This window comes from Lytechinus variegatus, chromosome 1, assembly GCF_018143015.1.
Source record: "Lytechinus variegatus isolate NC3 chromosome 1, Lvar_3.0, whole genome shotgun sequence".
NCBI classification, from domain to species: Eukaryota; Metazoa; Echinodermata; class Echinoidea; order Temnopleuroida; family Toxopneustidae; genus Lytechinus; species Lytechinus variegatus.
In genome coordinates this window covers 8,820,153-8,838,939 of record NC_054740.1, presented here as the reverse complement: position 1 = coordinate 8,838,939, position 18,787 = coordinate 8,820,153, and the positions used below count along the sequence as shown (strand labels likewise).

The following is an 18,787-nucleotide window of genomic DNA, read 5'->3' as shown; positions in this document are numbered from 1 at the left end:
ATATTGGTGAACTTGAGCACTCAAGGTAATTATAATTCCAGCACTAATACATGTTTCTGACAGGAAACAGCATAGTAGCTTCATTTTATCAGGAGAGCTTCAATTTTGATAGAATATCACTTGATAAGTAATCTCGTTTTTGAAACAAGGATAATTTTTGGGAACAAAAAGATAAATGGTCTTGCCAACACATCAACATCCTGGTTTTGTTATCAATGCTCCATTGATTTATTGTACTTACCTCAAGACTGTGTAGCTCCTGGTTGGGTGTGGTGCCATGGAATTGACCACATACTCAAAGACCTCAGTCTGGTTATCAATTTTCTCAACTGATCTCCACTTCAGTAGGTCTTCATCCCAGTATTGCCTTCAAGGAAATGAGAAAGGTTGCAGAATATGATGATTAAAATCAATGTGTTGATGTACAACATTCGATGAAAAAGTGAGAAATTTAACAGCAAATTTCATAGGAAAATGCAATCATTTTATGCTCCAAAACAATAGCACATTATCTTCTAATCAATGCGAGTAAAACTTAAGATTACATTTTTGTCCTTTTGTGCCTTGGAGAAAATTAGAGGGTTGTCCTATTCTACATCATGATGACATCCTCTGTGTGGCCAATTTGAAATCCTCTTAGCTATAGTGATGACATCTATTTAAAACTTCAAAAAAATATAACTTTCCTGTTGTGTGACTGATTTTCTTAAAACTTTTGCCTTTCTGTATGCTAAATTGATTTTTTTCTAATCTTTTAAAACAAATTTCTACTTGCTTTGGATTCTCATTCAATGAGGAAGTTTAAATCTTACCTTTCTCTCAGCACTCTTTGTAAGATGACGGAAGGAGGGGCCTCAATATCAGTGGTGCATTTCCAGAGACGAAGAGGATGGCCATCACCGACCTTCTTGTATGCCACCTCAACTTTGTCTACTGGTGAACAGGTCACCCACCCTTTGAACTTCTCACGGGATTCCTAAAAAGAAATCAAAAGAATACAATGTGTTTAAAATGCTGCATTCTTAGTATGAAACAAAGATTTTTTATACTTACAATCACCACTATTGTCATCAACGCAATAACCATCATCATCGTCACTACCACCACCAACATCATTGTCATCATTATTATCATCATTACTATCATCAACATCATCATAATCATCATCATCATAATCATCATATCATAATCAACATCATATTATCATCATCACAAGCACACCCACCATACCAATCATTGTCAGACATCTCAATTCTGCAACCAAATTAAAAGAGCCATCCAACCATCATCAGGCAAATGCTAGCTCTCACCTTACCCCCCTCTCATTTTGAATCACTCCCCTCATCCTCTTACCTTGAGGAGACCTTGGATGCAGCTCTCCAGATAGCTTTTGTAATCTCCACTCTCATCATTCCTCTTCCTCCCAAGCTCCTCTAATGTAACCGCTTCACCAAGATCCATGTAGGAGAAATGACACTTGGCAAGTAAGTCCTCAGGTACCTATGAAAAACAAATAGAAAAGTTCAAAATTTGAAAGTAAATGTAATAGACACTAGTAAAGAAATAGATTCATGAATTTTTATTTTGGTGACAACCTGTACAAATTTACTCATAAAAGGGACCCCTGAGAGAATTTTGTGTCACTGCATGATCGTACTTACCTGTCTAATAAAAAAAAATAGGAACACTGAATAATGAGGAGGACCGGCCTCTAAAAGCCACAATCTCAGTTTCCCTTATATTCATTCCCCATTGAAACATTTTTCACAGGGACCAATCTATGAAAACAACTGCTCATATAAAAGATCACTTTTCTTGTCTCTCTTGAGTGGTCCTTATATACATGTTTGATTTGAGTAGAGAGAAAAAAAGGAAATGAATTAATTTGTCACATTGAACAACATAACAAATTTACCACATCATAATTGACACTAGAAGATTTGAGTTCAAGAGTTTTTCTCAGCTGATTATTGCCTTGTGGAATTGGGTACTCCCTGTACAAAGTCTAAAAGGACTTTACAGAATGCAATAATCAATGGATTAAGATAGTTGCCCTTACCATAAAGAGCTTCTTGCACTCCCTGATCATGAGAGCCAAGCACTCGTTGGCAGCGACGTTCTCAATCAGTTCCTTCTGATCTGGTTTGCCTGCCATCTTACGCCTCTGACGCGGACTCGTCGGGTGACGAGAGCTCTCTCCAGAGTTCAGTTGGAATAGTGACGGAGCAAAGCAGACAGCTAGGTTGTATGCAGTCATCTGGATTAAGAACAGATGATTTGTCAATTAGTTAATAACTTCCATGATCAATGTGGTTTAATCATCACAAACACATTTTTTCATAAGTATTTTGAGAGTTTAAAGGGAATCTAGATATTTTCACGCTAGTCATATGTAATAAGGTAAAACAATGAATAAAAAATCAATTGCACATTCTAAGAAATAGCTTAAATCTGAAAGTGATAAAAACTATCCCCCAAAATTATGTTCTTATTTTGGCTCTCATTCAAAAGAATTTTGTGAATAACTATGTCTATATATTTTTTGTTAATTCCAAGAAATCTGATTCTACATTCTTAAAAAAAAAACCCCATAATATATGATTGAAGTTTTCATGAAATAAATGTGATTAAAATTGAGGTCAACCTTTAAAATAAAGACAATAAAACACTTTTGCCCGTGTTTTCTTTCCTAGGTTGGTCAGTAATTCCCTCCCAAGTAACTAAGTAAGTGTGAAGGTGTACTGCCCACTCATGATAAGAATGAAATCCCTCCACAAGAATGATTATCTTTGCATGAATACTAAATAAGTAGCACGATGAAGGAATGAAGTATCCAAGATTCAGTTCTTTAAGCTCTCAGGGTATTTTACTCAAATATTCAATTACTTGAGTAATATCCTTGATGAATTACCAGTATGATCTAATAATTTACAATTTTGTCTGCCTCCAACACAGATATCTCTTAAGACTAAATCTCTTCACCTTTCACACGATTTAAATCGTCTAAGGTGAGTGGGAATGGGAGGAGGGGGATCTATGTTCTAGAATCTCATGAACTATTCAAAATTTAATTTCTGGGATCATGTTGGCTTTCTTTGTCAATCCATGCCCCTTTGATGACTGTTTGCCAGTTTGAGCTTAGACACTAGTATTGCCTAGGAGGCATTCCTTATCATTAATGGAACGCTGCAATTATGGATTATACCAATAAGCTGTCTCATTCCCTGAAACCCACATCCAAAGGGCAGAATAAATTCATAAATCTTTCCCAACTTTTGTCAATTTAACAAAGTTCTTGAATTCCACCAAGAACTAAAAGTAAAAACTCAAGGGGAGATTATCAAATCAAGTATGGGATTTTAAACTGTTCATTTGATGTGAACTTCAGTGACAATCATGTATTCATATTGACAAAAACTTGATGTTTCTTTTGAAATCTACAAATTATTATCTTAAAGGGGAATGAAACCTTTGGAACAAATAGGCTTGTGTAGAAACAGAAAAATCAAAGAATTAGAATAAAGAAAGTTTGAGAAAAATCGGACAAATAATGAGAAAGTTATGAGCATTTGAATATTGCAATCACTAATGCTATGGAGATCCTCCCATTGGCAATGCGACATGGATGTGTGATATCACTGATGAACAACTTTCCCTTTGGTGGACTATAAAGTACCCTCAAAATGTCTCTTTTTGCTTTTTCTAATGATGATACAAACTCTTTATCCATGATGTATTCTTAAAAAATATTTTATACATGCCCTCATGTAGAAAGAACACATGATCTATGTATAGATGTGAGAAAAGAGGCAATTCAAGTGAAAAATATACTAAAGTAATGGGGAGAGTTGTTCACAAGTGACATCACACATCTTTGTCGCATTACCAATTTGCTATCTCCATAGCATTAGTGATCGCAATATTCAAATGCTCATAACTTTCTCATTATTTGTCTGATTTTTCTCAAACTTTCGTTGATCTGTTTCTTTGATTATTCTGTTTTCACACAAGCGATCTTGTTCCAATGGTTTCATTCTCCTTTAAATTCATCCTCTAATATGGAAAGAAAGGCTGCACTCATGTTTAATTACATCAGTTATCGGTAGATGATTCCTAGCAATAGTATGGGGCCATATACAGCATTTGAAAGCACAGACACACGCCAAATAAAAGTTAGAAAGTTAATATAGGATAAAAAATATACAGTCATGAATTTGAAATGCGTCATCTCGTTAATTTCACATGGAGATAATGATCAACATCTGAGTAAAGAGTACAGCTTCAAGCCCCTAATTACATGTAAATGGGTTGATGAGCCGTTTCCATGGAAACCTGTTGCAAACTCACCTGGTTGAGATCTGATTGGCTAGCGATGTCACTAAGGAATAGAAGGAGTGATTGAAGGACCTCTCGGTTCTCATCTGGCATCAGGAGGATGGCTGCCTGCATCACCGGGATACGAAGCTCTTTGGGAACGGATGCTGGAGGGGAAGATGGGATGGAAAATGTTGGTTAATATCAGATCACGATCATAACAACATTAAGAACAACTACAGGATATTACATTTTTTTTGGTGAAAACCCAATTACATGTATATATATACAGAGGATGCACTAGCCTTACTTCCATCAGCGAAAAGTAGATTCCTGTCGTATATAAACAGCTATTTATGGATTGACTCATGTTTTTACTTATACCCTCTGCATACGTAATCTTCATCAAATTTTGGTAGGATTTTCCACATCTTAGAAGCAGCAGCCATGGACAAAACTGACTTAAACATCGTATCCCAGAAAAAATATGCCTCAGTTACTAGAAAAAAATATGAACAAAGCAAAAAAAAAAGGTTGAGAAAAGCAAGAATGTAGAACTATGCCACACGATAAATATCATATCCATGTTGCACAAATGCAAAGGGATATTCCCTTTATTTTTTGATTTACAGATTTTTCCTGTAAAGTAGTTCTAAACAACTTCACAACAAAAATGAAGTGTTTTGATAATATGATCATGGAATTCCTTAGCAATCTTAAAATTTGCAAGGGTGTTCTCCTGTTTACAGCAGTAGAGTATGTCAACAAAAGCAGCAGGAGCAGAGACAACCCTGCTTCATGCTTCTTGCAATCACAGATACTGGCAACTTTAGGAGATTTGAGACGACAGTAGGAAATTATCTATTGTCCACTCAACAAGATAAAACCCCTGTTCCCTTTGACCGCATTCTTAAACTGATTGGAGAGAATCGTTACTGTCTATATTCAAAGACAAGCCGACAGAAACTAGATCAGCTCTGAGCAAGGACTGACCAGCTAAGATTGGATTAGGACATTTCATGATAATATCAAAGAAAAGTTTTATTTCAACTGCTGCCGATTTATTTATTTTGTGAAATATCTGTTTGGTCTTGCAACTAAATTTCTGGGGCATACATCAAGCTATGATGTAGGTTGGTGCTGAAACTGTATTGAAAGCTGCAAGATGACCCACATTCAAATATGTTTGAAGAAACAGCATATTGCCATGATTTCAGGTCCATCGATGTCTAATTTTAACAACTTTGCAACAAGATGACTAGGCCTACTTCATTGCAAATTTTCAATTACTACTGATTATTACTACGTAGGAAAAATGTTGAATGTACAATGTATGCCCCCCAAAAAAAACTCATGTCCCCTAAGTTACAATCACTTTGAGCAACATTTGAAAGTTTAACACAATTTCCAAGAAGACTGATGGTAATGACCTTATGCAAAGAGAACTACAAATTGGGTTAGGTTAAAATACATTTTGAATCTGACGAGTAAATCTCATAGGCCTAAACAGAGTCGGGGTGAACGCCCTTCTGATAGTGAACATTCCCATTTTGAATGGGAGCAGAGTGATGTCCAGAGCAGTTACTGGTAGTCCAATCATGGTGTGGGAGGCATACCAAAGATAACGTCATTTCAAGAACTATGTCAAGTCTTGAAGAGATAACTACAGATGTAGACTTACAATCCTTGATGACTGAGTGATACTGCACTTTTCTTCTGATTTTGTCATCCATAACTTACTTAGATTACGTAAATGGATCGATACAGGCTTATACTCTACAGGAAAATTGTTCACAGTTCATGTTTTGTATAATTCTGGCTATCATTTACAATTAAGGTTTGGACATGACAGTAAGGATTTTTAGTCAATGGCATTAGAGTATAGATATTTTGTTGTAAGATAATTCTAAGTTATTTTCTCTCATTGCAGGAAAATACTGTTTTTAATCATACAAATGAGATATTTCTTTTTCCTAATTTTGCCATTGCAAAGGCAAACACATTCTTTGCAGATTTAGAATGTATCCTTCTTGTCCTTACTGTTTTTATTCTTATCCTTCCTCTACTTTCCCTTTCATCTCCTTCTTCTTCATCTGCCATCTATTTTCATGTCTCTCCTGTTCAAATACATTCCCTTCCCAGGTCTACACTATTACTCTCACATTGCTTCTGCGGCTCCAATTGAGCGATTATGATTCCAGGCGCTTTGGGGAGCATGGCATTTCCTGATTCGATTAGGAAAGGAATCGCAACCAGGCTCACAACAAGCTATTTCCTCGCTATCTGTCGGCCTGATGGCTCGGTCAGAGGAATCAGCCCTCGTTTCCGATCATCCTGCCCTCATCCAAAGTTCACGTGGTGATTCCGCTACTGGATGAAATAGCAAGTCACTGCAGAGAGCCACTTCTACATCTCTTCACTCCAAATGAGCCAAATTTGAAACATAAGTGTGAAAACAAACCCCCCAAAAGGCTAGTGGACATCACATAAATACCTTACCCAATTACTCTATCAAGCCCATTATGAAACAATTAGCATTCGGGATATTAGTACAATTGTTACATAAGAGCATCTGAAATAGCACAGACTTCCAAGGTTTTCAAAGAGGCAATCTCTTGAATGAAAACAATTTTCTAAATGAATCTTCATGAAGTCTGGACAGGACAAAAGGAACCAGATAATAGCAGGGTATACCAAAGGACTAACAAAAGCTATATTTAGCTGCTGATTGGGCCTCTCTTAATTGGCTTCTGCTTTCACTAAAGGTTTCCTGCCAAAATCTTCCCTGAAACAGAACAAAAGAAATAACATCAAGCAAGGGAGAAGCAAGATGAAAAAGAAAGGAAAAGGAGATGTTTAATAGGGTTAACAAAACAGGGGGCAAAGACAAGAGCTAGTACAAACAAAAAAGAAGTTGAGAGACCATTTACTGAAACCTGGCAAATAGACCAATATGTACAACTAGGCAGGCTCCGGTTTTGGTTCTACCGAATTCCTCAGCTGAGAAGTCACATCCAGGCACATATTGACTGACAAGAGCATAGCATGTATGAGAAGTATGAAGGGGGATCTAGCAATTTTATATGTTGAGCCTTTTTGAACTATCGCTGAAGGTGGGGATATTTCTAACATGGGTCAGATGAGAATTCAAACTGGTGCAAAAAGGACGTCCATTGTCGATGATCAGAAATAAATTATCCAGCAAAAGTGTAAAAGATCATTCAAACATATGCTCAAAACTGCACCACTTATTTCTTCTTTTTTAAGGCCTTGTCAAAACAAGCATCCATCACGTTATAAAAGCTCCATCAGCTTCAAGTAATAGCCTGCCATCACAGCTGCAATTGACATTGGATTCACTAAACCAACTCATCATTAAATGGTAAATGAGCTCAGTTGAAGTAAATTCATATCATAAACACCCTATCAATTCCTGTCTTGCATCGTTGTTAAATCTGATAGTTTCATATTTTTTTTCCATTCTTGTGGACAGCGCTAAACTAAATAGCCTCTGGTTACAGATGAGAACTGAGTGTTTCCTTGTGTAGATCACTTCACTCTCTCAGAGTGGTGGATGTCACTCTCAAATCATTTTCTCATACCATTTTTCCTCTGGTTTTGAAGGGTGCGTCCTTATTTTCTGGGAACCCTAACAGTCCCTCTTGTGGTTTGTCAATGACTTCTCCTGTCCATCTTTCCTCTCATATTCCTATTTTCTTTTCTGAAGAATATCCCCATTTCTCTGAACTTCTCCGCATTTAGAGTGGGAGCGAGAACGTTCTTGAATTTCACACAGGAAAAATCAATATTTGGAATAAAAGAATGGAAGCTGGGTTGAAGAAGGCAACTTCCACATCATCATGACCATCAGTAGAATTGGAAATCACCATGACAACGTAAAATTAAGAATGCATCACTACAGTGGCGTAAGAATGTACCCATATGTTTCAGCTTATTTCTCCTTTTCAAACTCATATCCTCTCCAAAAAAAACAAACTGATCTTTCTCTGCAAGATTAAAAAAATTTCAAAGTAGAGATTTTGACATGCATCCGCTGTATGGAGACGTGCCTTTTAGATAAATATTGAGATTGGAAAATAAGAGGGTTTGGATCATGGAGACTATTATTAGCTCAGGTGGTTTTCAAGCATCAGTGGGCTAAAGGTCACAGTCAAGGTCATGACCTAAGAAGGTGATGTTAGGGGCCTCCAGGTGTTGACCAAGGGATATATCCAGTCATCCCCAGCTTGCTTCTCAACCGAACTAACGACCACAGACCCTGCTCTACAACCAAAGAACCCCCACTGCATGGATTCAAAAATAAGAATCTTTAAAGAAGTAAGATGTGGTGATGACATGATTTTCTTTCCTAACACCAAACTTGGATGATTCATTCATATAAAATTCTGGAGGATATCCTAGAATTTTTTCTGGTTATACACTGACTGCAATCACATTCTCCAATGTACATGTATACCTATATATTTTAAGAATGGATGACCATTTCACTCCCTCTTTACTTTTTATCAAACTTTATAAATGAAACCTCAAACAGGATCTGACTTCATATTATCAAACAATGAAAAATCTATTCCCTCTTCAAATGAAAATGCACAATAACATCCAACATGTTTTCATCTATATTATTTGATATTGCTTAAACAAAAATGCAATGGGGAAAAGGGTAAATTTAATCCTTCAATGATGGTTAAACTTTTGCACTCTAGGTGATCAAGATGTTCAGATAAAGATAATCCTAGCACACAATCCAAATAAAAAAACATATCATTTAAAGATGCTACAAATATTAACTTTTGGACAATGTTCTCATCAGTCCATACCCATCTTCACCCCTCACCCCTTAACTTTCATATGGCTCCCAGCAGCTATGGCTTATTGTAAAACTATGTGGGCTTGGGCTTATCAGTAATACCAATCTAGCTTGGTTTCTGTCTCTGAAAAATGAAATATGGGTCCGATATGGTAAACTTGAATCCAAATAATCCATTAGTTCCTTCAGATGCCACTCTGAAGTGAGTTCTAAACAGACTGGGTTTATAACTTGCAGTCGGACCCTGAAAGACTTCACCTCGCAGATGAAACAGACGATTTGGATTTGTGTGTGGTCTGGGGTGTACGCGCCGCCGAGGAAGATGGATTGTGAGATGGCGGGTGAAAGGGTGCAGGCAGATGGTTTGAAGAAAGATAGAATGAAGAGAAGAGATAGATTGGAGATAGGCAGGCATTGAGGATGCACATTTAAAAAAAAGGTATGTACAGGAACGTGCAGAAATAGTGACAGAAAAGTAAACTTAGGTTAATAAAAGAACATGGTATAACCGACAAACGAAGAGGCAAAGAAAGAGACAGAATGAGGGTTGAGAAAAAGGGAGAAGAAGAAGGAATAAAAAGAAAAGAAGAAAAACATTGAAAAAAAACATTAACAAAGAGAATACGAAGCAAAAAATGATGAAAGAAAAAACAAAGAATTAGGAGAAAATAAAATATGACTAGAGCCACACATAGACAAAATGAAATACGACTGAATATGAAAATTTGACATAAACAGATGTGTAACAGACCCTATAGAGGGAAAGGGTAAGCCTACACATGCTTGACAATATACAAGCATGGACTTACCTACTATAGAATATAATCAAAGGGATAGCCAAAGAGAAAAATGACAGACTCAGAAAAAAAGGTATGAAGCACAGAAGCTGAAAACCATTAAACCAAATCAAAGAAAAATAAAGAGAAAAGGGTGGGCGAATGGAAGTGATTATCTAAGGATTTGATCTCTGCTCTCCCGCCATGCAATAGATGAATTGTTGCTTCTTTAGGGAGCCGTGTCAAACAGCTTGAACCAATTGCCAACTACAAACTTTGGGAGGCACGACCAAGTTCAATCAAACTCCAAGAGTCACACAGATCAAGTGTTTATGCCGCTGATCCTCTTTTTAACATGAACATGGCTATATTTAGAGATCCATTTATGTGACGACGACACATGGTATGTTTATTTCTGGTGACCCGCTACACCTTTGACAAAGTGAAAGACATATCTAGAATGTACATGATTGAGTAGTTCAATATTCTAATGGAAACTTGACATTGTTTCACAAAATACACTTTACTTCAGGTTAAAACAACAGTTTAGTGAAACTACTTTGCTGAATAAAGAAAACAAATTGTCAAGTAAGCAATTCTTATCATAATATTGAGTAATCGGGGTGAAATTCCCCTTGACTTCTCTCTTCACGACTTCTCAATAAAGTTTTAGTATATCTGTATCCCAAATTTGCTGAAAACTCAACACAATATTGCATATCTTTTTACAGATCAATCTTAAATTCACTTGTATTCAGTACAAACTTTTCATTTTCTTCTTCTTTAGAATTACATGTATTTCATTTGTTCTTGAACCAATAATGTGATAAGTTACAGTTAGTTCAATATTGTTTGCTCTCTAGAAGTCTTTAAATATACACATAAATGAATACTTCCACAGGCAGCTGGTATTCATGGGGGTAGCACTCCAAGAAACCTGGCTACTTTCCAAACACAAAGTAATGCCTGAGAAATGTTAACTATTCAAAGCACTATTTCAATTTGCATCCAATTGCTGAAGAAACAAAATAAGAAGCCCATATCAGCAACATTGTTATTTAGGTCTTTCTTCCCCCATCCAAAAACACTTGAGAAAATGAGATCTTGTAGGCGAGCTGCCGAAAATAACTTGGGTTAAAATTCTTGCTTTTTTGCTCACGGGGCAAGATGCTTGGTGCTTACTAGGATGAGTGATTTCTTATAGTTGAGCTCAGGAAACTGAGTTGTTTGGAAATCTTATTTGTGATAGCATGGAAATTGATAGAAAAATAGATACATAGAGAGAGAGAGGGAGTACAAGATAGTACAAAAGATCTGATTTTTGTGAGGGATGTTGCAAGATTTTTAAAAGTGAAGGTCCTCACGTACAGAGAAGGAAGATCATATTTTTATGAAAATCATATTCCTTTCATTATATTTCTACAATCATCCACCCGTCGAAGCATTGCAAAGGCAATTACCAGGTATGAAGCTTGCCAATGATAAACAGGTTTGCAATAATACTCTTTATAATCTCATATGGTTTCCTTACTAATGATGCTTATTATAAAAATAAAAGGAGTTGTTTACCAAGCAGCTCTCAATAATAAATCATAACAGGTAAAAATAGTCAAAACTTAGATATATATAAACAAACATCAACCATGGAACGTGACTGTACTTCCTTTGTCATTTTTTTCAAATAATATGTTAAACATATGTCTTTCTTTTCCATCAAGATACTTACAGGTAAAGAGGCTTATGAAAGTCTCAGAAAGTTTTGGTGTAAGCAGAGGTTCTGGTAATTCCCTGAAGTACTGTTTCAGCATATCAGCAACATCATAGGCCATCATGCCATCGTAACTCAGGGAGTCTGAAACACAAAATGTCATAGGGGAATAGATTTTTGATCAATTTCAACTTTCACATAATGTACTTCATGAACGATCAGTGAGTGTTCATAAATCTATACTTATACAAGATGAATGTGAACTAAAGTGCTATAATGCTGCCAGTACATTTTTGGGTTGGGTGTAAGAAATTACATTGCAACTAAAAATTAAAATCATTGATAAGTGTTTGCAATTAATGGGAAAACATTTGCTCAATAATATAATAATGGAAGTATATTAAGTATAATTTCCTTAGTATCATCTACAAACTTGCCCATCTCGATTGCACCCTTATCCCAACCCCTATCACACCCCTGCTCTGCCTCAAACACACGACACCCTTACTCCACTTTTACCTCACCCAATCCCAAAATCCTTATACCATCTCGTAAAACCCTTCTTGTATTACAACTATAACCTTACCCCACCACAACCTTGCCCTACCATACCCTACCACAACCTCACACCACAACACCCATACCCTACCACACTCTTACCCCATCACATCCATACTCCACCACAGCCTTACCCTACCACATCCCATTAGCTACTCACCAGGATTAGCTTCATTCATTTTCTTCAGCTGCTGGATGCGTGACCGAACCCCAGGTTTGCGGAAGAGCCCTACCGCTTCACCAGCCTGTCGTCTCAGGTAGCGCATGGCATACAGGATGGTCTGGGGAAGGGGCTGACCCGTCTTCTGGAGGTGGTGGAGGAGGGGTACCCCGAACACCAGCCGGTCCTTGATGTCTGCCGTCTTGGACCGTTTCATGAACCGAGGCACCATCCTATAGAAGACAACAAATCAAAATGGGGGTCAGAAATAGGTAAAAAATTATCAAGATATTTGGCTTTGCTGATATATTTCAATTAAAGCTCTATCCACTTTAAATGTTCAACTTTATCTGTTCTGGCTTAATATACCACAAATCCAATGGTAAGACGATGGCTGGGCTAAAGCCTTGGCTATGATAAGTGAATAGGACACAATGAATGGTGGGTGCTGTTCTTCACAAATTGCATTATTCCCTTTAATGAAATACTTATTGTAAATTAAAAAAATATGATCGATTAAATAATATATAAGAGGTAGAGTGTACTCCTCAGGGTAAAACAATAAGAATCCATAATCGGCCTCAAATATTGGACAGTTGGTATATCATATTGACAGTAGGTGTAGATCAGGAAAATGGTTGTCACATGATTAACAATTTGAAAATGTCCAAAGCTGTTATGTCTCTTCAAAAGAGGTTAGCTTGAGAAACAGTATATTCTTAAAAAAAGAGGGAAAGAAAAGGAAAATGAAAATAAAAAAATCTAGACTATCCCTAACAAGCACCTTTGCGAGTCCTGTATTTGAAATACATACAGAGTGGAGCTTCTATTGGTGACAATACTACATTTGTAATGACTAATGCAGAGTAATTTAAATTTCTACTTACTTTCCCTTTAAATTCACTTCCTTACAACATTACAATCTACCAATGAGACCCATTTATATGGCCATTATCTCATTAAGCCTCCAATTTTCTTTTTTTCATTCTTTCACCATTTGTCTCTCCTTCTATCTATCCACTCCTGTGTAGACTGATCCTTCCCTTCTTCTCCTAACAGTCTTCCTCCCCCATTGAAAACCAGTGATTGGGACTAAACAACGACCTGTCCCCTCCACATCTTAAACAAATTGCTGCAATCTACCATACATAACCGGCAATTTCCTCTTCATGCTATCTTTAACCTGCCCCTATTGAAGTGATTATTTGTCATCAAAACCCAGAGACTCGTGCACTCCCTTGAAGCTACAATGTCAGCAAACAGGACAAACCAGTACATTGAACAAGGCCCACGCTTCTATTTCCCTCATTTTTAAGTGTTGTTAAACATATTAGTAAAAAAAAAAAGATAAATATTCATGAGTGCATGGTTGATAACAGTATGCAGTGTAATTTTCTTTTTTGTCTCATTGAATTTCTTTTAATGAGTAAATGTACTTTCAAGAAGTATCATGTATTTTACAAACTAACCAGTAGTCCTACTGTGTATTTCTTAATTTCTTCTAAAACATCGTGTACCGTATATATAATGCAAGATGTATTATGTAATTTGTATTCATTTGTAAATTTGATTTATCAAAAATTTTGATTTATTTTAAAGTGAGTGATATGAATTGCAGTCAACTCTTTCTCTGTTAAAACTGTACAAAGTACATGATTTTCCCTTTTAGATTATGAAACATTTGATGCTTTTACACAAATGAGATCAGTCTATTCCAAATAAATTTAAAAAAAATGGAAAAAGGTGTTGAAGTTTGATGGTTTGCTCTGATACATGCCTATGAAGTTGCACTTGAAGGAACCATTCATTCACATGTAACATTACCCCATTAATTATGGGCGGGACTGAACTTCAAGACTTAGAAATTTGAGCAGTTGTGTCTTGTGACAAAATGACATGTACATGTATTTACCAAGCTGGCAACATGTACCCATGGAATTATTAAGAATAAAAAAGTGCAATATTTCTTAGAGCATAAAAAATTGATTATGTTTTTAAGACTAAAAGAAAGCTCCATAGGAAATAAAAGACATAGATGTATAATAACAAATCTTGGATGGAGACACATGATGCATAATTTCCTTCAAGCTATAACATGGAAAACCAATTAGACATTCTATGTTTAAAACATGGAAAACATTTCCTAACCAAAATTCCCAGGCTCAAAATACCACAAGGAATCTTGAAGGAAACTCTAACCCGCCATGTTTAGATACCATTCCCATTTATTAAATCACCTATCTTGAAAGTCCCTGGAGAAAAATTGGAATCATCCTAGCAGATTGGTCTGTTGGGACGGTAACACAATAACGCATCTAATGCTGCACTATCCTGAATACACAAAAACACCTCCAGGTCAATGAAAAGGTCACGAAATGGACACTGCTAGAAATATTCAAAGTATGGAGAAACTGCTTCGGCTCTTTTCCTTATAATTCTTCAAGCGACAAGGGAATCATTGAGCTTCAATTATTATGGTTGGGTAATGCACTCTTGTGGGGCTCGGGTAGGAAAAGTGTCTCTTTTCAATTAAAGCAATGTTTCTCAAGGTGAAATAAAGATAAGATGGCACTTTTTGTCCGTGGAATGTTTAGAACATTCTTAGAAGCATCACATTCAAAAGGGCAGGAAGTGTGCTACATATTTTTAACCAAGGAAGAAAGTGCGACATAATGTAAATGGAACTTAAAAGGTATTTTATGACAAATAAGCAACTAGGGAGAATTTTTTTTTTGAGAAAGCACTTAACTTCATGCTCTATTCCAACTGCTGATATTGTTGGCTCCTTTCACTGTTTATGAGATACAACTTGAAGGGGTCACATATTTATCTCTCCTTTACCTTTCTTCTAACAAACTATGCAATGACTACCCAGTTGGCACGCCCACCCCACCCTCAGTCCTGCCCCCATCATTAGAATGTGATGAGTGGGGTATCAACAAGTCTCTGAAATGCTCAGAGATGTTGTCCATAAGAATTTAGTGCTACATGTTTATGGAAGCAGGAAATTATCACAATTGAGGATCATCCTTACCATGTCCAACCGCTCCGGTGAGAGACTGCGTAGCGTTCCATCACAGCGGTCAATTTGAGGAGCGAGAGCTTGCGAAGGATCATCAACTGACCAACAGATAGACTGCTTACTTGGAAAGGTCTGCAGTGAGGAAGAAAATTAAATTTGAAAACATAAGAATAAAGTTTAAAAACTCCATAAAAAACACACACATAAAAACAGTCACAATTATTCGGTTTCAACTTCAAATTTACTGAGCTATATTAATTGAGGTATTTTACAAAGACTGAGTGGTGAAAAAGGTCTGTATCCATCATGGAATTTGCAAAACACAAATGCAATGTATCATCGGAAGGTGACATGTAAGCTAAAATTTTATATTCATTTAAAAGGACTATCTTGGCAAAAATTGCTGATTTTTATAAATATTGCTTTTATGAAGTGCATGGCTATAGGAGATAACGTTGTAACGCTGTTACAATTTTAATCTGTATAGGCCTACATATACTTGAGGGCGAGTTCATGAAACACGAACTAGCATTAAGTAGATGGATATATCACCATTATTAAAGTAAATATTATTTTTATGTCCCCCACACAATTTTTTTTTGCACTAAGCAATGACAACAATTTTAATTATCTGGAGGTCAGTTGTTTTACACATACATGTACAATTAACTTCAAACAATCTATAATAATATCTTTAAGTGTATGCATTTTATTTAGTATATCCATTGCCATTGATCACGTATGGAAATGCTACATCAAAATACAAATCCATTTTCCCTTTTGCATTACGAGGACTAAAATGATATCATCTTTGTTTTTTGTAATTAATGTTGTGTTATCACATAACGTAAGCACTCGAAAACCATTCAGCCCTGTCCTACAGCGATCTCCGCAACGCTTCTTCCCTGATGAAGGCGTGATATGAATCTAGCATCTTCCTTCCCCAGAAGTCATTAATTACTGTTCAGTGTCACATAACAACATGGTATGGATATCATTGCATAGATCACGCTTTCTCACGTACATATTTAATTTTTCCTGCTTCCTTTCTCACACGATACAAATCCAAACAACTTCTTGTTGAATTTCAACATAATGATTCATGATACTATATTTCAATCATGAAATGTAAGGACAGATGAATCACATATCGCAAGATTTCATTTACTATCCTATCTGGATATCAGTTTTGTTTACAATCACTGGTAAACATAACAATTCAGTATAGCATGTAACACAATCTGATTTCATTCATCCTCAGGCAAGCTTCCCAGAACATATTTCCGAACAGCTGTCTCAAATAAGGCATTTCCTATTCTCTTTTCATTATCATTATCAACAGTTACATGCATGTTTATTTTGAAGCAAACAATTAAAAAAAGAATAAGAAAAATGTCCCAATGTCACACATCAAATTATATTGAAAAGTAATCTTTATAACAACAAACAAGAAAATTTGGGTAATGTGTTTCTCTGAATACTCATAAATTAAATAATATTTAGCAAAAAAACAAGACAAGAACGTATAATTTCTAATCAGAAAACACAATAGATCCTGAACATAAGACATCGAATACTTCCTTAAATGATGCTTGATCAGATAAAACTTAATAGAAAGGCATAAGAAAATTGAATAAAACAGAAGCTGAATTGGCTCTAAAATTTGGTAAAACCACTTTGATTTCAGGAATAAATGAAAGAGAAGAAAACTGATTAAAATGTATTTACTTATAAGTTATATGAATGAAAGTATGAGACCTATTTGTAAAGCTTTAATGAATGGATATTTCCATTCGATCACCATTATAGATAGCCATACTGAAGAACATGTGTTCTTTTGACGTCAGAGCGACATCAGATGTCTTTGCTGGCGCAAGAAGTGCAAGATAATTGGTGCTGGACACGTCTTAAATCAAGATCAGAAACAGCTGAGCATGACAATTGACGCTTTTCAGGCAAGGTTCTTTTTTCAATTAACACTTTGATGTCATTTTGTTATTTAAGCTTAGATTTCATAAGAACAGTATGGGAACCTTCTAGAATGTTGCCAGTCAAATGCTTTGTGCATCATTATGTAAGATTTCAATCTCTCAACTCATTTTCAATGTTTTATTTTCATTTATCATAATGTGAATTCTGTATGATACTGGAGGTTGTAGAGCAATAAGATATCTTCAAAACCCCCAAGAGTTATAAAAAAGTAGAGAAATGGATTTATAGTTTACATTCAGAAGTTGTATATTTATGTCAATGTGAACAAGGGGGGGGGGGTGCAATGAAGAAAATAACACTTTTCTATCAATTTTCTACATCATTTGAGCAGGTAAATGTGAGGTAACACATACCAGAGAACTGTGTCCATACCATTTATGAAATATTAAACTGCTGTGAAGGTAATACAAACAGCCTCAAATATGTGAGGTGTAACCTGTGCCTTTCATGAGCCGCATCAGGTCATGTTTTCCATGGATAATCCATCCATCCATCAATCCAAAGGGATTAAGGATCTATGCCTGATCCTAGACCAACATCACCTCCCCCCATCTAATGGCTTTACCAATATTTTTGTGGAAAAACTTTGGATGATCATTTTTCTTGCCTTTTCTTTCAATTATTCTCAGGTTCGAGTTCAAGGATAAGATGATGGATTGGAATAACGAATGGCCTTTATTCATCATTTCTTCCTTCTGGAGCACCATAGCACTCTACCAACATTTTCAATCACAACTGCACCCCCTTGTTAAGAGTGCATTCCCTTTTCGTCTATTGAAATCAATGACAAGGCATCAATCTGTTCCATCCTTTGTTTGACTAACAGTAAGATCTACCTACCAATTTCTTCTCATTTCTCCTCATTATTTTCATGAAAAGGTGGAGGAGGATGAACAAGCAAGTGGAGAGTGAATGGCACATCAAACATTCCTCCAAATGTCTATCCCCCCTCTTTCACTTGCTCCATCTTGGCATCTTTACCCCTTTTCTTGTGATTGTCCGATTGGCCCTTTTCTTGTTTCTGAAAGTTGATAAATCTTATGAGATCTCACCATCTATCTCACCATCATGAGTATCATTAAGAATCAATTGCTTCTTTGTCTCAAAAACATTCTGAGATATCAAGTCACTGAAACATAATCTTTTTAGAAAGATATTGCTCCAAGAAAGAAAAAAAGGTTATGTCTACAATGGGAAGACACAGATGAAGTACAATACTTGCATTTGAGATCGACTAGGTCAAAGGCATGCGCTCAAACATTTGCGCTGCCGGTGATACCTCCTTGCGGTGACTGATCTGTACTACATCACATTTCCAGTCACGATTTGGCCTTATGCAACATGTGCAGAGACATGCAACAAATATATATTTATGTTTTCTATTACATTCATGTGGTGAAGACAGCTTTACTACTGCTGAATGACT

The 18,787-nt window shown here is 36.1% G+C and overlaps 1 protein-coding gene across 5 annotated transcripts in view; it reads right to left on the bottom strand.

The window, feature by feature from the left end:
- LOC121419421 (rho GTPase-activating protein 7-like) overlaps window positions 1–18,787 on the bottom strand; it is a 99,495-nt gene that overhangs the window by 5,479 nt on the left and 75,229 nt on the right. For all 5 annotated transcript variants that reach the window (XM_041614031.1, XM_041614096.1, XM_041613922.1 and 2 more), the window contains 8 exons: window positions 15,382–15,501; window positions 12,348–12,580; window positions 11,648–11,773; window positions 4,348–4,481; window positions 2,060–2,257; window positions 1,354–1,500; window positions 813–976; window positions 242–367 (listed from right to left, as the gene is read on the bottom strand). In XM_041614031.1, coding sequence (XP_041469965.1) covers window positions 242–367; window positions 813–976; window positions 1,354–1,500; window positions 2,060–2,257; window positions 4,348–4,481; window positions 11,648–11,773; window positions 12,348–12,580; window positions 15,382–15,501 — 1,248 coding nt within the window. The remainder of the gene's footprint in view (window positions 1–241; window positions 368–812; window positions 977–1,353; window positions 1,501–2,059; window positions 2,258–4,347; window positions 4,482–11,647; window positions 11,774–12,347; window positions 12,581–15,381; window positions 15,502–18,787) is intronic.